Source organism: Strix uralensis, chromosome 3, assembly GCF_047716275.1.
Source record: "Strix uralensis isolate ZFMK-TIS-50842 chromosome 3, bStrUra1, whole genome shotgun sequence".
Lineage (NCBI taxonomy): Eukaryota > Metazoa > Chordata > Aves > Strigiformes > Strigidae > Strix > Strix uralensis.
In genome coordinates, this window is record NC_133974.1 from 7,208,165 (window position 1) to 7,230,658 (window position 22,494).

The 22,494-nt window shown below is 42.7% G+C and overlaps 1 protein-coding gene across 3 annotated transcripts in view; it reads left to right on the plus strand.

Annotated features, from left to right (window-relative positions):
* Window positions 1–5,661: 5,661 nt before the first annotated feature.
* The window catches only part of CD2AP (CD2 associated protein), an 86,255-nt gene continuing 69,422 nt past the window's right edge, over window positions 5,662–22,494 (plus strand). For 2 of the 3 annotated variants that reach the window (XM_074861439.1, XM_074861438.1), the window contains exon 1: window positions 5,662–5,850. Coding sequence is in view for 2 of the 3 variants with exons in the window: in XM_074861438.1 (XP_074717539.1) it covers window positions 5,847–5,850 (4 nt within the window). In the remaining variant the exon portion in view is untranslated. Of the gene's footprint in view, window positions 5,851–7,041; window positions 7,158–22,494 lie in introns of those variants that run through there. The other variant, XM_074861437.1, reaches the window with a different exon arrangement.

A 22,494-nucleotide genomic window follows, 5' to 3' on the forward strand; every position in this document is an offset into this window, starting at 1 on the left:
TGTGTGATGTACTCCAACCAAACTGTGGACATAAAAACTCTCTTGTATTTAAATCAAATAGAGTATTTTTGAAACTACATGGTTATACTGTTATAACGCGTGGTTATACCGTTATATAACGCGTGGTTATACCGTTAAAGACTACACGTCCATGTGAAATGGTTTTTATCAGCATGATGCGGATGGAGTTTCTCCACAAACTCCCTGCTGTTTGCAGCTTTGTGTTAATTAGTTGTAATAGCCCAGTATAAATGAACTGAATCCTCAGAAGAGATGTCAAAGAAAAAATGTAATGGCTGCTGTCAGGGTAGGGAACTGCTCTTTCAGATTACTGTTATAATGGCCTCATGGCAGAAACATAATTAATTGTTGCCTATACTTAGCCTGAATTTCATACACCTCCCTCTCCCCCAATTCTCTTCTTTCAAGATTCAACATTTACAAGTACTTTATTCCATACCTGTGCAAGAGAAGTGACATTTCTAATACTTCCTTCAGGACTTTAAAAGTATTTAGCACTGGACAAGCTGTTATCTACAATAATGTTTTACTTAACGTTGGGTACTATTTGAAGGATGTATTTTTACACAACAAAACAAGGCCACAGAACTGAAACTTGTCCTGGCTCCCTGTCTTGTGCTCAGCCCAACAACATGGAGTAAGGCACAGTGAATTTTTGGCATGAGGTAAAGGAGTAAGACAAGGGAAAAAAACAGTACTTGCTAGTCAAGGCTAGAACTGATTATGGAAAAGAGATTGGGATTGATTAAAGAGATTGATAATAGAGGAAATATATCAAGAGTGGTTAAACTTGAAACAAAGGACAGGAATTTGTTTTTGCTGGCTGATGTTCCTCAGCCTTTTCAACCAAGAACTGAACCAAAAAAACCCAAACTGTTTTTGTGGTGTTGCCACAACAATTTCCAGTTAAAGACAAATAAAACTAGTGTCCTTATTATTCCCCTCATTTTGGTTGCTTGATTTTTCCATGTGAGAATGCAAGGTTTACAAAGTGCATGATTCTTTTGATAGCCTGAAAACTGGCACCCCAAACTCCTTAGTATCACCAGCTGTCTGTAGTGACACGGTATTCCATCCTCCTTTAGCAATAATCCATAAGAAAGATTACGACTAGTTGCTCTTCACCTGCATGGAGGGAGCTGTGCTGTAGTTGCAAAGGGTCCAGCCTTTCTAAGAGCCCTGCATAGCTGTAGCTGCACAGAGTGTCTGTATGGGCACAGGAAGAAAAGAAAAAGTTGGTCTTGCTTCTTAAAATAATGTAACCGCCCCAACAGTTAAAAGAAATAATAGGATTAAATGTTAAGTGTGCAAGCTTAATTTGCCCCTTCCTTGAAAAATCTACATTTTGATAAAGTTTTTATTTACAAAACAACTGCTCTGTGTTTTTATATTTTATCTCTTTTTTTTAAAGAGTCCTGTCTCATTCTGTGAAATAAGCAGATTCACTCTCCACTGAATATGTATTGAAGGGAAAAATACTGTGTGGGCTGCATGAGTATGTTCCCACAGTTTGTATTTTTTTAAATGAAATATATCTACTGCTTCTTTAACCAGCAGAGGGAGTTTTCTCATCTAAGTAATTTTTTGACTTCTGAAACACAAACCTGTCTTTTTTTTTTTTAGTAATGTTATGTTGCCTAGTAGGAACTGCTACTGCAAACAAAATGTGAAATTTTACAGTCAAGACTGGTTAACTCCTTTGCGCTAGAGTCTGTACGTTTCTAGTCAATTTTTACGGGTATTATTGTGCAAGAAGTTGCTGTCATGAAAAAGGCAATAGAGTATTAAAAGCATGAAAAATTGACTCAGCTGGAATGTTTGGGAGCAAACTATTTGGTTAAAGGGGAATGTACAATTATTGCAGTACATATGCCACTTAAATGTGCATGAAACCATAACTTGGTAACAGCTGACACAGGATTTTTCTTTAAAAAAAAAGTTCCTTTATTTTTTTCTGCTCTAGGGAGAAGTTTTGAAAGTTCCAGATTTAGGTTTCTTTATTTGGAAGTAATAGAGTAATTTTAAGATTACCACAGTGGCAAAAAAGTTCAAGTCAAATGTTCACTGTAGCACTACTAGAAAAAGGATCTATTGTTATTCCTAGTTTTTTGTGAGAGAAAAAAAAGCACCTCCAGTGGTGACAAATTATATCATTCTTATTTTATGTTATAAACCTACATACCAGGCTCTATACATTGATCTCTCTTGTAAAATGATAGCAGTTACTGATGTTAACAGTGAGTATTTTCCTGATCTGTGAACATGTCACAACTCTTCCTCTCTCAAAAGCAAGCAATAAATTCAGATATTCAACTAAGCTCAATCATAAAGCATTTAAAATGCTAATCTTTCATTTTTAAAAGTTTTGTTGAACAAACTCCACCTTGGGAGAAAACAATCACAGCTATTTTGGGGAACATAATTGGATTTGAAAATACTCTGAAACAAATATGCACTTTTATAATTCCAGAGTCAGAATATCGATGTTTTATGTTCTGCTTGAACTGAAAGAAACGACTGAATAAAAACCAGGATGCAGCGTTCCCTGTATATCTATCAGTATAACAGCAAGACTGTATTTTCAAAGGACTGCATAAATACCAATCACTGCATAATATCCAAACGAAAATGGCTAATTAAATGTTTTCAGCTTTTATTGAAGTGGAAAATGAGGAAGGAACTCATTGTAGGTGATTTAGAGGGTAAATATTGGTAAATAAGCATTTAGCACATGACACCAGACAGAGCATATAGAAGATAAATTAAGTAGTCACATGGCTTAACGGTTGAGCCATAATAGTTAATAGTCTAGCACAGATGTATTTTCCTTATATGTATTATAATTGACAACTCATATAAGAATGCTTAATACGGGTCCCTATGCTGCTTTGAGTTACACTTGAGCGGACTCTCGCATTTTTGCAAAACTCACTGTAGCGAAGCCTTGTCAAACTCAGTGAAGCATGAGGCAGACACAACTGCTCAGCGCCACATAACTCAGGGACCAAAGCCCCAAAGAAGGACCAGCTTTAGACACAGGAAAACCAGAAAATTGTACGGGGCTGCAGATGATGGATTCAGCAGCATCACAGCCAGTCGTCCAGAGAGAAAAAGACTTTTGGGCTCAGCAGCCTCAGGGGCTCCCTCAGCAACCATCCCATTTCTGCCTCACTGGTACCAAAAAGGAGATGGAGGCTAAAGCAGTGGACCAGCTGGATGCTGGTGCACTATCATCAGAGCAGATGGGCTCTGAATAAAATTCAGTTTTTGTACTCAGACTGCTGAGAAGCTTTGAGCCAGCCTTGTCCACAGTTATCAAGACATGTAAAAATAAAATAAGAGAGAATTTCAGAAAGCCAGCATCTTGCTGGTCCACAGCATAAGAACTGAGAACCAGTGCTTTGCTGTCCAGCATGTTCTAGACTCAAGAGGAGGGCAAATGTAGCTTTATATCAGCATGAGCAGTCATTCAGGGCTGATCCAAAGGCAGAAATGATGCTTAAATAAACTGGAATTAGCTTTTGCCCTAGTTCAGACCAGCTTCCTGAAAGGTTACATGGAGCTTCTCCAACTCTCTTGTCAAGGTGTACACCATGAATATTTTATTTCTCACCTCTCCTTCATGTGTACTTAGCCTTGTGGCAGGGTTTAAAAAGGTTAAAATTGCTACATCAGATCAAATTTATAATTTGTCTCATTCTTTATCCTTTTTTAGCATGTAGTTCTTCAGAGGAAGTGGAAAAAAACTACAGAGAAGACAGATGAGGATAATTCATCCTCATGGACGTTATTTTTGAATTTTTCTTGGGAGTGACTTCAAACTCTAAGTAAGATGTTTCCTTTCTGTCCCAAATCTCCTCTTGCTGTTAACTATTGTAAATCTGGGGGTGTGGGAAGGTTGTATTTTTATAAAAAATAGATTCTTCTTTTAAAGAGAGTATCATGTGGCCATTTATCAGCATTAAATGCTATACCTGCTTCAAGGAAATTCTGACTATCGCTTGTAGTTCTGCTTCTTGGAAGAAATGGAAGAACAATCTGCCTCAAAGTGCAATGAAGGAGATAAAATATCATACTATAATATGGTGTATGCTTGTTTACACCCTCAGAGTTCACATTTTGTCTTCAGTACTCATCATCTGACTCATTTTCTGTTTATATGCCATGAGAAAGATGCTAAGCAAAAGCTGAGTCCTGGAAATACTTGACATTCTTTTTAGGCTAATTTTGTCCTGAGCTTGGCTGAAATGGCTCATTTTGAGCCACTCATAAAAGGATGTCTGCAGCAGGGAAGACAGAGTATTTTCATTTCAGAGAGCCCTGCTGTGTTATATTCCCTGATTTTCATCAAAACCAGACCATGTTTACTTGTCCTTTTGGCCTCAGGGTCACTGTTTTTTCTTTAAATCGGTTTAGTTCTAAGTAGTCGTTTTCACTCATTCCTGAGTTTCCCACAAAAACCTAAACAGTAGCAGCCTGATATAGCTTTGAATACTTTCCTCCTTTCTTAAGTACATCTTAAGTTAAAAAAACCCCCAACCAAACAAAAAAATACCTCTGCGCTATAAATTCTCCAGAAGCAATGCACAAGCCCACAAACATGCACACGAGGTTAGCAGCCTCGAAGGCCAAGGGGACTTGCCCGCTTTCCTCCCCAGCCCGCCCTGCATGCACCCCTGCCACCATCCTTGACCCAGGAGGAATGCCCTGGCTCCTGGTCCCAGAACCAACCCCAAATCTCAAGATTTCTTTGCCCAAAAGGGGCTTCCTGAAATGATCAGGAAGTCTGGAGAATGGGAGGCTGAGGGGAGACCTCATTGCCCTCTACTACGACCTGCAAGGAGGGTGCAGAGAGGTGGGAATGAGTCTCTTGAACCAAGTAACAAGCGATAGGACAAGAGGGAATGGCCTCAAGTTGCGCCAGAGCAGGTTTAGACTGGCTGTTAGGAAGTATTTCTTTCCAGAAGGGGTTGTTGGGCGTTGGAATGGGCTGCCCAGGGCAGTGGTGGAGTCCCCATTCCTGGAGGAGTTTAAGAGTCGGGTTGACCCAGCGCTGGGGGATCTGGTGGAGTTGAGAATGGTCAGTGTGAGGTTAATAGTTGGACTGGAGGACCTTCAAGGTCTTTTCCAATCTCGATGATTCTGTGATCCCACGGAGGGGTTTTTCTGGGACAGGGCTAGAGCGGGGGAGGAGGCGGGGAAGCCCCTGGATGCACGGGGCAGCCCGAGGGCCTCAAAGGGCCGGGGGTTTGCTGAGGGGCTGCAGAGCCGGGAGGCAGCTCCTGCCCGCGGGGGAGCTGTGGGTGCGCGGGCCGAGGGCTGAGCCCCCACCCGCCGTGGGGGTGTCTCCTGAGGAGCGCCTGAGGAGAAATGGCGGCGGGGCGGGCGGGGGACTGGGCAGGAGAGCGAAGCAGGGCAGGGGAAGCGGCGGCGGGGGGCCGCGGGCGGTGCGGGAGGCGGCCCCGCGGGCGGGGCCACTTTCCCGCGCGGGGCGGGGCAGCGGCGGTGACGTCATCCCGCCTGGCAACGGCGGCACAGCGTGGGGGCGGTGGCGCGCGGTTCTCGCGGGATTTGGCGACCCCCGCCGCGGGTAGGGGCGGGGCGGGGGCGGGGCCGCCGGTGCCGGAGCTGCAGCTCGAGCTCGCCTGAGGCGAGGAGCGGCGGCGGGACGGGACGGGTCTACGGCTGCCTCTGCCCCGGGCCGCCGGCGGCTCGGCGCGGCCCCTTTCACGCCCGTCGCAGCACGGATGGAGCCGCCGTGCCCGGTTTGAGCGCGTTGGCGGGACCCGGAGCCGCTCCGCCGAGCCCGGGCGGACGGGCGCAGCATGGGTGAGCGCGGCGGGGAAGGGCTGCCGCGGCGGGAGGCGGCGGGGCTGGCCCCCTCTTCCCGCTGCCCCGGGGCCGCCTCCGCCGCCCTTTGTCTGAGGGGGAGGGCGCGGACCAGGGGTGCCCGGGAAGCGCCGCTTCAGGGCAGCCCCCGAAGTCTTCTGGGGAAGGAGCGTTGCCGGTACCCGGCGCCTTCGCGGCCGGTGGAGGGGCTGGAGGCGCTGCCAGGGGTGCCCGGGCCCGGCGGGCGGGAGCTGGCGGCGGCAGGTGCCCGCAGGTGCTTGGGTAAACGCTGCCTCCTCGGCGGGACGGGGAGCGGCGGCGGGGCTGGGAGAGGCCGGGGCCGCTCCCTCCTGCCCGGCCCGTCCCGGGGGCTGCGGCAGGGGCCCGGGACGGGAGAAGGCGGGGGGCAGCGCCGGGGCTTGCGTGGCTCTCGGCGGGGAGAGCGAGGTTTTACAGCCACAGAACGAACGCGGATCCAGTGCTGGTTGGAGGGAGCTTGGTTGGGGTGGCTTGGTGAAGAGTAAAAGTTTCTCCAGTTAAATCTAGCCCTTTCGGTTTTTTTTTTTACTCAACTTCAGTTTGAGTTGCGCTTCACCCATTTCTCCACCAAGGTGTTAGCTTAGAAAAAGCAAGTGTCCACCAACTCAAAGTATTCCTGTTTTCATAATGTTGCAGATCAGGTTTACCCATAAAACAGTCAGTTGTACTGGGTCTAATTTTTTAATGTAGGAGCACCTGCATAGGGAAGTATGAAAGAGTGACTTGAACGCCACTCTCAGAGCCCTCTTTCCTTAGACAGAGTCCCCCCACTGGGGTCCAGAAAGGTCCGTTGCCCATTTTGTCTGTCTCTGTTACCTCTGCTTGTATTGCATCCCTTGCTTTGCTGTCCTGTATAACATCAGCTGCTTGATGTGCTTCTGGAGAGGTGTGAGCAAGAGTGTGTGTGGCGGTGGCTTTCGTCTCTTGTGTGAAGAGGCACGTGTGTACTTATGCTCCTACGTGCAAACGTGCTACGTTTGAGCACGATTTAAGCTTTTTTAAGTGGAAGGATACCTAGGTTTTGGAGAGCTTTGCTACTTCCCCCTAGTGCGTAAAAAGAAGGGAAGAAGCTCACGATGTGCAGATCAAACGTGCAGTTAGTGAAGTGATAAACGCTCCTCCTGACTTGTGTCCCTCCTGATCATAAAGATGAGCTTTCAGTGTTTTCATCTCAGTGAAAGGCGTCTTATGTGGTCAAAGCACAGTTAAAATGAAGTCTGAAAATACAAAGTGAACTCACTTTTTGATGCTTCTTGTGATCAGAATAGGTAAGAATTACTGTTTATTTCTTTTCGGGTTGCATTGTCTTATTTGCAAATGAGAATTGTCTATCCAGGTTATTGTGGTGGCCTGTGATGGTAGTTCCTAAAGCGTAAAGGTTTAGTGTGCTAATTAAACATTTTGCACTTGTACTGTGTAATGCTGAAACCTGCAGTACCTGAGGATTTACATATGGTAGGCCTGGGTTATTAAAATTATTAGTATACAGTTAGGAATATTGTATAAGACTGTTAAAGGACTGACTCCAGTTTATGACTAATGATCATTATATGACATGTGTTTTGTTTTTTTTCCTAACCTTTCCTTTAAGTGTGGCTTCTTTCTCTGCCTCTTCTGACTACAGTAGTGAGCATGTTATTACTGCTCCAGAGGCAACTGAATTGAGTGGGTGCATATGCTCTGTGCCAAGTATTGTTATTGCATGGGTGGTTATAACCATAACAATTTGTGTGCATGTGCAGTTATAGAACTGTTTCTGCCAGAACACTGGCAAACCTCTATAAATGATTGCAGAATGATCTCAGAGCCTTTTAAATGGATTTTCTATGAAGGTGGTGTCCTTTATTGAGATTTTCAAGTGTTACTCTCTTGCGACCAAAAGCAGGGAGCAATGTACGGTAAAACATCTCTAAAAATAAGAGTAGAGAAAGAACTAACTGTAGTTTGCACTGCACTCACTATATTCACGGACGGCCTCACGTTTACCTTGAGAAGTCATTTGATTATTTTATTACCGATCATGGTAGAGCTGGCTCTTGATAAGAGATTGTCTTTTATGTCAGCTTATGGAGGAGATTTTACGTGCAAGAGGTGGCTTAGAGGGGACTGTTGAGGTATCTGTGACAAACTCAAGGGTTTCTGAAATTTATGGAGAAGTGAGAATGGGGCAGTATGACTGGAGAAACCAAAAGGAGAAGGGCAGAAATACAAAATGCCTTGTAACAGGTTCTTTTATGTTCTTGTGGTAGCTGGAAATTAATGTTGCAAGAGCACATGTCATTCAGGCACTTGAAAGATGGGGAAGAGGATGTTACCAGAGGTGACAAACACTAGACTTTACAAAGTTACTAGTAATGTCCAGTTGCATGGTTAAAGTCCATCTTTATACTTTTTTGCCTTCTATGCTAGATTAATCATGTGGATTCAGTATATGGCTCTATGAATACTTAGAGAAATAGATTAATTAAAAGAAAAAAATGTATTCAGATGTTCTGGGGGAAAAAAAAACAACTTTATTTTATTGAACTATCTTCTTGCTGTCTTGGGTTGATATCCACTTAGATGGAGGTAGAGTTCCATATATTGATGCGTTGTAACATTTGTCTGGTTTACTTCTATGGCTCAATAACAGATAATATTCCTAATTATCGTTGAGAAATGGTTTGTACAACTTGCACGTTAATGTGCAAGGCTGAGATAAATTTGCAGTGTGCACCTAATGTTTGTATGGCTGCACAACTAAGAATGAAATATTCCAGCAACAGTTGATAAATTGCCACAGTGGTACAGTGGAATCTACTGGACTTCTGTCAGTATCTTCTTGGCTATATGCGTTTCCCTCCCCTTTTTTATTTCCACAGATTTGTGCAAGCGTTGATTTGTGGTTCCCACGAGTTAGTACATTTGAATTTGCTGCATTTCGTCTTTAGAAGACCCATGGTCTGGCAATTAGTAATTTATGGACTTGGTCAAAGGTGTTTGTAGTTTCACCAGACCTTTTTATAGACAGGGATGGACCATCAGGGACTTGTACAAGGTGGGACAAAGGAACGTGGCTCTTGCCCTTCACAACTACCTGTGGAAGTGAGAGTCCTGTCCCTGTTTAGCATGAATGGGGGTGTGGGGGGCAAATATGTCCTTTTAGCATGAGCTTTTTTCCCCTAAAGCTGCTGTTTATTCTGTCTGACTCCTTGGAGAAATGGTGGATGATTGGTGGGTGGTTTCAGACTGAGAAGTCTCTCTGCATCTACTTTCCTTGTGTGCCAGTCAGTGGTGCCAGTTGCTGGTCACCTTTACTGGATGATTATTTTAATTTTGATAGCACTTTTTTTCTTGTGGAGATTTGTTCAGGGTAGTGTATGTGTTGCTCAAGACCTAACTCCGTGTTCTCTTGGCTTCTTTGGTTTTCTTAACAGTTCTTAAGAGTTTTTGTTTCAGCTAGGTAGGATCTTCCCTTTGAAGTCTCTTCACCTTCTATCTGTTGTCTGCCTGTGTTGGGATTTTTTGTCCGTTAGTGGGTTTCTGTTGCATAAAGACAGGAAATGCGTGGTCAGGAACACTGTACTGTCCGGGGCTAAGCGAGGTGGCTGCCTGGTCTGTCCCGCTCTGGCTGTCGTCTCTCTGCTCTTCCCATCCATTTTGCTTCCTTGGAGGTTCTGTCACATATGACTGCTGGTGCAGTATTTCCCTAACCCAGTATCATAAAAATGATTTGTTAGGAAAGAGCAGCAATGAAAGTGCTTGAAGTGACTTAGGTCATCTTGACAGAAGTGGGTAAACTGATTAGGTGAAATTTGTTGCTAGTGGGTCGGGGGGGTAGCGATTTCTAGCAGCTAGTCCAACCTGTGATTACCACCTGGGCACTTAAAACATGTCTATGGTCCACTACAGGGGTTTAGCGCTTTCCTTCTATTCCTTTTAAAGTGTGGGGTTTTTTTTCTTTTTTTAAACTGTCTTCCTATATTTTGTAACATAGTTAAATTATGTTCAGGTTTTTCTTCCCTGCCACTTCCTTTCCATGAATGTTGCTTTTCTCTTCTACTTTGAATTGTGAATTTGTGAATGATCTAAAATGTACCCCATTCTCTGTGAAGGGGACACCTGTGCCTTTGCTGTCACTTACCTTCTTGGATGTGCAGTGATGAGGAATAGTTTTACCTAACTTTGTCACTGTGACGGTGCGCATGTAACCTTGTTTGTGCATCGCCCTTGGCTGTCCTGTCACACTGGTGCTTAGCAGGACTGAGATAGTAAAACTGCCTGTACAGTCGCCTCTTTTCTAGAGCGATCCCTTGTTATGTTAAATAAAAGTGTACTAGAGATTTAATTTTGATGCTAGCCTTGTTTTGAGCAGGATGTTCGACTAGGTGGTCTCTGTAGGTTCCTCTCACCCTAAATTATTCTGTTTCTTAGCATAAACTTCAGTTCATTTGAATAATGTTGTGATGCCAGCACAAATAGTTACTTTCTCTGACTAATGCCAACAAGTATTTTTGGGTGGGATTATGTTTTATTGCTCTAGCCATATTCAGAATTGCCTTTCTTTTATGTAAAATCAATCCGAAATGTTGCTTTTTCAGAAATCCTGAATGAAGAAAATGAAGCACTGCAGATATGTTTGAACAGTATATCTGCATTTCTTGAAAAATTTAAGACCTGCCACTGCCAGAGTCCGAAATCAGATTGAAGGAGAAGTCACAGTATGTGCCTGTCTGCCAAATGAGTTAAATCTTTCCACTTTTGGGGTGATGTACATGGAGAGGCTATAGTATGAGGTCATTTAGAATATTAAGTTAACTTTTCTTAAAGGAATATATTATTGCCTGTAACATGCTCAAGGTATTAGGCAGGGTTGCTTTCAGTGGAATAAATTAGAATCTAATATTTTGAATTATTAAAAAAAAACCCCATTTTCCTTCAATTTTGGCAATTTGGACAGTGCTGACTTGTGGAGTTACAGGAGAGGGTTGCAGTTGGAGCTCTCCACTGAACTGGAGGAGGAAGCAGGGATCTGTCTGCTTGTGTGCCTTAGTGCTGAAGAGTTTTGTGCTTGTAAACTTTGAGTTTAAATTTGACATTATTGTTAAAGAAACTGAAAACTATCTTTATCACCTTTATCGCTTCAACCAGATAAAGTATTATTTTAAATTATTTAAATGGCTTAAGCTCATGCTGTTTTCTTAACAGTACTTAAATCACCATGAACATGATACTTTTTGACAGTAGAGGAGTATGTAAATGGTTTTCAAATTAAGCAGTACTAGGTAATGGTTTTTTTTTTTTTTTTTTTGCTTCTGCAGCAGCCGAGTCTTGGCTGCCGTGAATAGAATTTTGTGGATTGGAGTTAATGATTTTTGTTTTGGTTTTAAAGAAGACAGTTTTGCCTGAGTTCCTGGAAACTTGCCTGATTTACCATTTAAAGACAACTCTTAAATCATCAGTTTCTACCTCTTGGCTAAAATTACTAAGTGGTCAGTCTTAGTCAAATGTTTTTGACCGTATATGTAGCTTGATCTTTTAAGCTGGTGCTGAAAGTCTCACCCTTCACTTACCTCTGGCTAGTGAGTATTGTCCTCTTCCCTTCATTGTGCCAGCTGCATCTTCTGAAGCCTCCCATCTTCCTGGATTAGCTTTCAGCCAGGCTGCCTCTCCAGAAACTGAGGCTAAGCTCATGGTTACAAAAAGAGTGAAGGGAAGCAGGAGGATGAGGATGCTACTTACAGCTGTGTCATCCACAGCACACTTACAGCAGTCATTGAAGTCGTTGTGCCTGATAGAAATTGTTGTCTTATAATTTTTGTTCTTTAGTTCAGTCGTGGATTTATTTGAAAAATACCAGTGTACCTTAATTCTGCTTAGTGGTTTTTTGTTTGTTTTTTTTTTTCTTTTTTTTTTTTTTCCTGAAGCTGCATTGTTTCTTAATTTTTCAGGAAAAATACCAAAGCAGAACAATAAGTGAACTTCTCAGAGTGGTTCAAGTTGTTTCCACTCAATGCATCTCTGGGACTGGGGAAGTGAAAAGTCTCCATCTTTGCTGCCTGAAGAAAGGAAACTTAGTTTCATGAAGTTTTCACTCTCTAGTAAAGGAGAATCACATCGCTTAACAATGAACTTGTATCTTTAGTTATGAAAGGATTTGTTTTAAGGCTGCTTTGCATGTTATCTCTCTTCTCCTGAAGTCATCCTGTGGGTACAGTTTCATGCTGTCCTTCAGCAGAGATAACTTCAGGCTGCTGCCAAAAAGGGCCAGAGCTTTGCGATGCCTCTTCGTGGCTTGCCATGGCTCTAGTAGTTGTCTGTGGTGTGAGCTGACAAGCTGGCTGATGTGGAAGAAACTCTTGTGCCAGGTTTGCCATGGTGTCAGCAAGCTGAATGGCCTTACTCTAACTGCACAGTTGTTAGCTCCTGTGCAAGAGGGGATGGGACTGTGTTCCAGGAGCCAGGGAATGGAGCGTGTTTCTCCTTTTCCATTTGCACTAGATCCAAGCTGAAACTTCTTAAATTTCTCCTGAGTGTCTATATTAATTGCTCTCCCAAAGTGTTCATGATTCAGCAAACTCATTATTTCACAGCTTTCTCATTCCAGTTCTTTAAAATGCTTTTTAAAATTCCTTGTCATCCTCCCCCATCCATTTTAAGCTAACCAGGTGCCCTTTTTAAACCGTGCCGCTGACTTGCGTTCTTTTTAAAATAGGCTTTAATATACCTTTAAAGAGAAAATGTTTCCTAAACAGCTAGAATTTGTTATTAAGGTCCTTTTTGTATTTCTGTGGATTTTGGTTTTGGTTGTCCTCAGTAATATATATGTTTTGAGAAGAAGGCCGAGCACAGTATCTAAGAAAATGCCTCTGTCCTTCTGTATCCTGATTTTCCACAGTGGGGCTGGACTTCAATGTTCCCATCACTTCAATGCTTTTATGAAGTTTGGCTTAATTAGTACTGTTATAAATCAATAAATGCAAGAATAACTAGAATAAACCTGCCTAAAACTTAAGGTAAATTATATTGCTGTTTGCACTCATTTTAACATCAGAATGTTTTGGCAAGTTAATAATTACGAGAACAAATTGCTAAGGGAAGTGCTAGATCCATCGCTTCTTGATATGGTCAAGCCCCTGGCTGATGCCCATATCAGTGTGTTCTTTAATCTTCCCTTTTGGCAGATTTAGTGATCATGTGTCCATGGGATGATCTAGTTTAAGACACTGGCCAGAGTTGAATCCAACTGGAAGAGAACCAGCTGGCTGATTTGGCAGCAAACTAAACCGGCACACCCTGGAGCAGCACAATTGCGAGACCAGCATAAGGGAAGAGGCAGCGGTGTGGGAATGAGTAGGGAGAGAGCATGCAGGGTCACTCCTTCATCCTCAGATTGTTGGAATTGCTCTAAGAAACTCTATTCTCTGTAAATTACTAAAGCAGTTCCTGAAAAGCAGAGCCCATCTGTTTGGTTTCCTAAGTGGTTAAGTGAAGAGTGTTCTTTTGTTCAGAGTTTTTAGTACAAGACTTCACAAATTTAGCTGGATTTGCAATCTGCTTGGGAGTGTCGGCAGAGATTCAGATGCTGTCTGAAGAGTGGGCAATGGTCTGTTTGTTAGAAACCTCAGTATCCCAAACAACACTTCTTTTTATGTTCATCTGAGTTAGTGCTGTTCTGAAGCTGGGTAAAATGAGATGACGTTCTGAAATCGGGGCAGTGGAAGTGCTGGGGGTAATAAGTCTTTTGTAGACATAAGGACAAAAGCAAATATGTTAATCCCATACTATCGTGGGTATGGTAGATAAGGACACAGTGGATCTTTCAGAAAAGTTCAAACAGCAGAATATAGTCCTTTTATTAAGCATAAATTATTACGAAGTGTGCTGTTTTGCTCTTGAAAATCAAATACAGTGTTTCATTTGCCCAAGTCAAACTATGCATGGTACTGAAAATATACATCGTCAGCACAGGGAAGGAGATTTTGTTTGTGAAGTGGAAGACCATAGTTCATTACATTAACATATTTGTAACGTTATGAACATAACAGAGGGACATGAATATTATATTAAGATTTTCACATTATGAGGAGCCTAAGTATAACAGGATCTGCTTTTACTGCATACCAGTATCTGCGTAAGGATGTGGTGCAGGGAAGCAGAGAAATTGGAAACCGTCTCCGATGAAATGCTTAGTATCTTGAGGAGATCTTGAAGGCATTTCTTGTAGCTCTGTGTGCTATAGGGCTGTATGTCAATTAGCAGTGTAGTTGTGCTCAAGTAAAAGCACAATTGAGAGTGCATTAAATTTCTTTCTCTACTTTTTATTGTGCTCATCTTACTAAATGCTTATTTTGTGGGAAGAGCATTTGCTCTTTCCATTTTAATGCTGCATCCTTACTGAGAGAGAACCATAAAATGTATATATGGATTGTCATGTAAATGGTTTCTAATGTGTAGGCAGTAGAAGAAAACCTGCCCTGGTATATAACTAGTAACAGGAAGCCTCAGGCTTGATGAATAGCAGATGAAATAAAGCTGTTTATGAAACATGAGATGTGCTGTCAGTAGAATAAGACACAGCCTGCTATCTCCATAAAGCAAGAAGCCCAATGCTGATTTCCTATCAGGACAGAGTTGCTGGATCTTGCCATATGCTGCTGTGTCGTGCTTTTGTAGTTATGAGCAGCGATTGAAGTGGTAAATCCTAACCTGTGTTTTTTAAAAAGCTGAGGTTATACTGATGATTTTTCTCTCCTCTTGGATTTTACTTTTTTTTTTTCCTGTGTAGTTGGATCACCAGGGTTTTGCCTGGTGGTCATGAAATAGGTGGGGACAGTCAAAAGGATTTCCTTTGTGTTTCTGAAATCCAAACTGCTACCTCAAGCAAATGTGTTGAGAATAGTGAAGGTGAGGATTAGCTTTCTATGAACTTGCGTTTGGGTGCTTTGTCTCCTGACTAGAGCCACTGGTATCCCTTGCCCCAGACAGCTTTTCATAACCTCCCGTAAGGCCTTTTTTCCCTTCTCAAATTCTTCAAATACCGATTGTTCTGTGTTACTATCAATTAGCTCTGCAAGACACAGCACATGCTGTAGCTGCTTCCAAGCTGCATATTTGGTGATTAGCCAACCACCAGGTTAAAAGAGCAAGAGTGTTGGGACAGTCTTGAAGTCTTTTCCTTAGGGAGGACAGTGATTTGGGTGGTTGAGTGCTACACCAAAAAAAAAAAAGTACAGCTCTTAGTTTTGAGATGGTACTCTTCTGGCATGTTTCAACCAAATGGGTGTACAGGGTAAGAATTGTTGTGAGTGAAGCAGGAGGATAGGTTGATAGGGATGCTCATGCGAGCCTGGTTTCTTCATGTGCTCGAGATGATGTTCAGGTTACCTAAAAAAATCCACAGTGAATGAGGGGGTATGGTTGATGTGCTGCAGAAGTACTGGGGGAGTGGGCTAAGAGGAATCTCCTGTGGTTCCAAAAAGGGCAAATGCATAATCCAGCAACATGGAAGGAACAACCTTGCTGTCTACCAGGTGGCATGAGCAGAATAGTAGCTAGGAGGTCATGGGGAGCAGTTGTTCCCCACTACCTGGCACTCACAAGGCTGTCTCTAAAATACCGTGTCCAGTTTTGCTCCTCCCTCCCCTCAAATGCAAGGAGGATGTCAACAAATCTGAGAGCAGAGTGTGGTTTGGAGGCTAGTCCATATAGCGTGGAAGAAGTTTGTCTAGCCTGGAGAAGAGAAAGACATGCTCTCCTTAGAGGCTCGGTGAAAAAATGTAAATCAATGTCTGCAAGTTAGAGCTATGGTAATTCCTATTGAATATAATGGGGGAAAAATTACTATGAGAATTGAGTACCAGAAGAGGTGCCCAGGGTGGCTGTGTTACCTCCATCCTTTGAAGACTTTCAGAATTTAGCTGGACAATACCTTGAGTGACATGATTTGACTTTGAGGTTAGCCTTTCTCTGACCGCTTTGGAGTAAGAAGCAGAAGAGAAGGATGAAGGTTGAAGATCTTCTCTTTGAGTAACCCAGCACGGCTGTTGGATATGGAGCAGGAGCCCCAGAATACAGAATGTCCAATTGCATTATAATTCAGGACATGTTGCCTCAATGATACTTATGTGGCTTCTCAGTTGGTGTAAAAGTCTTGAGTTGAATGGATTGTGGATTTCTCCTGGGAGATTTGAAATTATTTAAAATTTCAAAAACTAAAAAAAAGAGAAACGGCTGAGGGAACTGGGGGGGTGTTTGGTCTGGAGAAGAGGAGGCTGAGGGGAGACCTCATCGCCCTCTACAGCTACCTGAAAGGAGGTTGCAGAGAGGTGGGGATGAGTCTCTTGAACCAAGGAACAAGCGATGGGACAAGAGGTAATGGCCTCAAGCTGCACCAGGGCAGGGTTAGACTGGATATCAGGAAGTATTTCTTTCCAGAAGGGGTTGTTGGGCGTTGGAATGGGCTGCCCAGGGCAGTGGTGGAGTCCCCATCCCTGGAGGGGTTTAAGAGTCAGATTGACCCAGCGCTGAGGGATCTGGTGGAGTTGAGAATGGTCAGTGTGAGGTTAATGGTTGGACTGGATGATCTTTGAGGTTTTTTCCAACCTTGATGATTCTGTGATTCTGTGATAAGTGACCTGCAGAGGTCCTTTCAAACCTTGTTCTGTGATTGGAAGTATTGCAAGCCATGCAGGTTTAAATCACGGTCTTAATGTGCTTAAATCCTCCTAAATTCAGGTTACAAATGGATGTTTAAAGGACTCAGTCTCCTAACTTTTAGAACATAATTGAGCTAATGAAGCATTTTTATCTCCTTTAAAACTATCTGATTGAGATTGTAGGGTGCCCGTGAGCATTTGCTGTTTTGACTGGCTTTTGTAAAAATCCATTGCATACGGATTTCTCTCTGTGCTTTTCAATCAACAGTTCAGTTTTTTGTATTGACTAAAATGTCCACGCTAAAAAGTAAATGAACTTTATTAATGCCATAATTAGTAGGGACTGTCCTGACAGCATGAATTCAGATAGGAACACTTGTCCCATTGCTAAGCATATTTTGTGGTTTTTGCAAGATCCTAATCTGGGACCATTCAGACTATTGCATCATGTCTGTTTTTAAAGATGAAGGGAACACTTTGTGCACACTCCGAATGATGCTTTTAAGTTTCCATAAATTTATTTCAAAGCCAGATTCTTGCCATGTTTGCAGAAATACTAATTGTCATTCTGAATTCGATATGTGCCAAATTGTAGGCCATCTATCAAAGCATTTTTGCATTTCTTTAGAGCGTGAAAGGAGTTTTCTTCTAGTTTAAACCCAAAAGGCTTTCAGAGACTTTCTTGGTTTTATAACTCATGAATTCATAACCTGCAGCTATGATTATGCTGTCCTTTTTGGCTAGAAGAGTCCTGAAAAAAATCTGCAGGAGGAGCTGAAGCTTTTGTACTAACATGGGGTCCTGATATTGAAGGAAGGAAACTTATAAAGTGCAAATACAGATTTTTTTTTTTTAAAAACTTTTTGGGGAAGTGGGGGAGGGGGATGACTTCGTAAAAAGAATTCTAAGATAAGCAACAGTCTTCAGCTTCAAACATTTTTGTGAACTAACTATCTAGTGGAATTTTTAAGGGAAAAACCTATAAATATAGTGTTGACCCTGTGGTACTTTCACTGCTTGTTTGGTGCTTTGGATTTGAACTAAATCTAAATAAGGTATGATCTTTTTGTTCTTCAGAGCTTTTTGGCATGGCTTTGGTTTAGCAGCTTTTGTAATTTGGTGTTTTGTGACTCACCTTAAATGTTTTGCCAAATAGATGTTATAAAATTAACTTAAGGGAAGGAACAGAGGAAGAGGTGTAAATCTATATATGGAACAGTGTCTTGAGTCATTACTTAAGAAAATGTGATGTGCTTTTTTGAAGTATGTTTCCCTGTGCCCTCTAAGATCCCTGGTTTTCTCTGCATATTAAAGTAATGCCAGTTTTTCATCTTTGCTTGTGAAGACATTTCTACCTTTCCTGCTGGTGTGATTTCTCATTTCCAGTCTGGTTTCTTGCAGTGAGCTCTACTCAGACTGAAAGAAATAGCAAGTAGCACAAAACATAGCTTTCTGTTTAATGTAACTTCCCATGTAAAACATTTTGACCTCTTCTGTCCTTACAAGGTAGTATCAAATACCTGTAGATGGTAGAGATTTTACTCTAATGCTTCCTATTTCATGTTTTCTCTTGGTCTGAAGGGTGGAGTCTTGCAATTCCCTTTTATAAAGTAAGGGGGTAAATCAAATCCACTCTTTTAACATTTATTAAGTTTTCAACTGAGTTTAAGACAGGTATTTCTGATAATATTGGAAAAAACATGATCGGATGCTGCTTCTAGAGTCAGTTTAATGTACCTGCAGTGAGGAATGTAACGCTAAAATACTTTTTTCCCAGCTGGGTGGTAATGGTGAATTATCTATAGGATACAGTTGTAGAATTATGAGGGTATGTGTGGGAATGATTTGCATTAGGGAAAGAAAAATTTACAAACTTCGAATTTAAGTGTGTTCTATTGTACATAGTTGTAAGCACTAGAATGCACTAGAGTATGGGAGCCTGGAGCAGGAAAATGAGGCATGCATGGTTTGCATCTTTAATGCTTCAGGGCAGGCTGCTGGGCAGGATTTCTGCTATATTGTTTAATTTCCTTCACAAAGTATCTTGCTAATTGTACCAGAGCCAGCTCCAGAAGATGGTGTTTGAGATGGTTGCTGTTAGAATGCAATGAGTTTTTCATTACTTGAAATAGTTTGGGAGGAAAAGTGTGCATTTTTACAGTTTTCAATTGTTCATTTTCCTCATTACTTCAGCCATTCTTACTGGGCTGTAAAATCAGACATAATCTTTTATTAAAAAATGTGTGGTGACTCATGTATTGGAGAATGGACCATTGACTTGCCCAATCTAAAAATGCCAGTTGGATCCAGGGAGGCTTCCAGATGGACCAGTTCTGTGCTGACAGAACCAAGGCTGCTGGCTTTAGATGGTCTCATGGGTAGACTGCTATTTTTGTTTTTATTTTCCTTTTTTTTTAAGGCAAGCTATCGATGTAGAGGGATTGTTGCTCTAAGCAGGAAATGTTTGTGCTAGAACTGGGTGATGCAGCATAGAGCAAGTTACAAAAGGAGTAAGGAAAAACAACAGACACTGCAGGGTGGAAAGAAAAAAAAAAAGAAAAAAGCCTAACTTTACTCGAAATTACCTTATCACTGACTTTGATAGTGACTGGAGCTGGCTAGGGATCGTGCTTCTGAGTTTGTGATTGGGATGTCGGTGGCATAGCAGTGAGAAGGTATTTTTCGGAGTGTTCAGTGGCTGAAATTAATTTCAGTTTGGCCAACTTCTGTAGAGTTGCCTGTCAGCTGTAGATGTAAAATCAAAAGTGTGAGAGACTTTAATGAGGGATCTGACAGCTCTTGTGGATCACAAGAAGTCTGTGAAAGTCATAGCTGTCTCACCATGGGCTGCAGGGGCGCTCTGCATTAGTGCATCTCCCCCCCTTCTCCTTTCTTCCGCTGACCTGGGTGTTCACACAGATGTCTTTCTGGCAACTCCTCCTCACAACGCCAACTCCTCCTCTCAGGTTCCACTTCTTAAATATGTTATCACAGAGGTGCAGCCACTGTTGCTAATTGGCTCAGCCTTGGCGAGAGGTGGGTCTGGCTTGAAGCTGGGGGAGCTTCGAGAAGCTTCTCCCAGGGGACACTCTTGTAGCCCCCTCCCCCGCTACCAGAAACCCCCATGACTCACTCAAAGCCAGGTTGGGGAACTTGAGAGGGGGAGGAGGAGTTGTGAAGGAGACACCTATGCAGACACCAATGTCAGTGGAAGAAAGGAGAAGGAGGGGGAGGTGAACTGGAGCAGAGACTCCCCTGCAGCCCATGGTGGGAGGACAGGCTGTGCCCCTGCAGCCCATGGAGGTCCACGGTGGAGCAGATGCCGACCTGCAGCCTGTAGAAGACCCCACGCTGCAGCTGGTGGCTGCATCCAAAGAAGGCCGGGACTCTGAGGGGAGCCCATGCTGGAGCAATTCATCACTGGGAGGATCGCAACACGCAGGAGGGACCCACGCTGGAGCAGTTCGGGAAGGGCTGCAGCCCATGGGAAGGACTCATGCTGGAGGAAGTTCATGGAGGACTGACTCCCATGAGAGGGACCCCATGCTGGAGCAGGGGAGGAGTATGCAGAGTCTTTCCTCTGAGGAGTGGCCGAAACAATGAGTGATGAACTAACTGTAACCCCCATCCCCTGCACCATTTGCTGCAGGAGGGGAGGGGGTAGAGAAATGTGGAGCAAAGCTGAGCCCAAGAAGAAGGGAGGTGTGAGGGGAAGGTGTTTTTAACATGTAATTGTGTCCTACTCTGTTTAAGTGCTGTTGATGGTTAAATTAAATTGATGTTAATTTTCTTCCCCTAACAGTCTGTCTTTTGCCCATGACCATAATGGGTGTGTCATGCCTTTCTGTCCTTACCTCAATCTCCGAGCCTTTTGTTTTATTTTCCCCTCCCTATCCATGAGGGAGAAGGAGTGAGCGAGCAGCTTCCTGGTGCTCAGTTGCCCTCTGGGCTCAAATCACAACAGCAAGCAAAGGCCCAAATGAAATACTGGATATTGTGAGACTTAAACAATATGTTTGAAAGTTGTGTTGTTGCCTTTTTATTTTCCCCTGGTGTGTGTTTATTCTGACTTCTTTTTTTTTTTTTTCTAAAAGCTATCTTTATAACAGTTGAAAATACCCTTACTGTAAGCACTGGAAAGTACTTAATAAGTTTCTAAGTGATCTTGTAAACTATCGCATATATCCAGCACCTTTTTGGTGGTGACTTGTGATAGAAAACATATACTGTATTGCAGAAGAATGATGTATTTTCTTGATAACCAGTGCTATGGTCTTTGATTGGAAAGACTGATTTTTAAGTTTCCTTCTAAAAATAATTTTTTAAAAAATCTGATAGAGGAATGGGGCCTGGGGCTGCCAGACTGAGCTGTCCCAGCACAGTGCTGCATGAGTGTGAGCAGGGATGCTGCTCTGTCTGATCATCTCTAATGCTGGGGAAGTGGAAAGAGGGCTCATTGGGAATTTGGCCTGACTCTGTAGCATAGTGGGTGATTGCTGTCGCTCATCTAATGCTGCATTGAACCTGATGAGCCTTCTGAGATGTGGGGTGTGTTGGATTGAGTGTAAAGGCTGTTGCTTCAAATGGAGCAAGACCCCAGCAGGGTCTTTGTGGTGTTCCCAGAGTTTGGGTGGACACAGCTGAGCTGGTTTTATGTAAAATCAGCTTGAGACCAACAGTGTGTATTGGTTCATATTGAAGGTGTCTTTAGTGCTTGAAAGCAATGCTTGTTTGCCCAGCACCTGAGCTAATATTCTACAGATTTAGGTTCTCTGTCTTTGAAATAATGTACTATTGGAATAATCAGCTTACAGTAAATTGGGAGTTAATTGTACCTGCTTAAAAGAAATTCTATACAGAATGGCATGAAAATCTTTCCATTGGCATTATGTTGTTTTATTATAAACTAATGAAAGAATCCTGATGGCTCAGGACACTTTGCTTAAAAAAAAGACCTTAAGTCAATGTTTGAATATGTGAGGTCGGCATTACCTTAAAATGCAGAGTACCTTGTCTGCCGCATCCCTTCCTTGTGGCAGCAGAAGTTTGCTTGGCTGGCATATAGGGGATCAAAGCTTCAGGAGCAGGAAGCAATGTGAGTGCTTTGGTACAGAGCTGTTTATCAGGGCTGGAGCTGGCATGACTGGTGTGGCTCACTTGGGAGTAGTCGCAGGCAGAAATGGCTCTGCTATGTGTCACTGCTGTTTTCGAGGCCAAGGCCGTACAGGAGGAGTCCAACCTCCTTTTGAACTACTGTGAACATAGAACGTGTTACTTGTGATGTTTAACGCTTTCAGTAGTCCTCATGTTGCAGCTGTCTTGCAGGTCCTTCACGTGGAGCATGAACGTGATGGCTCTGTATGGCTGAGCTCAGTTTAGTGTCTGCTGTTCTGTATAGTGTGACTTGAAATTATTGACTTATTGAAGGCTGTGGTGAACTGTGCTGTAAAATATGTGTAGACTGCATGGTCTCTGTTAGTTCTGTTAGTTAAATATAGTCTTTCCTTGATCAATTTCTTAATAGGTTGGAACTGCATCCCTACCATCAGAGTTGACAGGAATCCAGTGGCCTCATATTGTTGATGCATTACGTTAGGATGTGGTTTCACAGCAGACTTCATTTATGTGCAAAGCAGCAGGTGGTAAGGGGCAAGATGAGTGGATCTGTGGGGGGAAACTGCTGGTGTCAGGGACCTGATATTCATATTGCACATTTTGGACGCTTTTATATCATTGTAGTTCTAGTCTTATCCCATGGGCTTAATGCCTATTAAAGATTAGCATGCATTAAGAGTGTTCCTGGGCTGCGTATCTTTGATTTAGTTTCAGTGAAAGGAAGTCCTGATTACTTGCTGTAGGACTGTTCCACACTGAACTGAAGCACAATAAATAAGGATGGTTTGGAGCTTCACTGAGAAGTGTGTTCCTGATCTGGACTGTAACAATGATGTAGATGTTGATCTAAGTT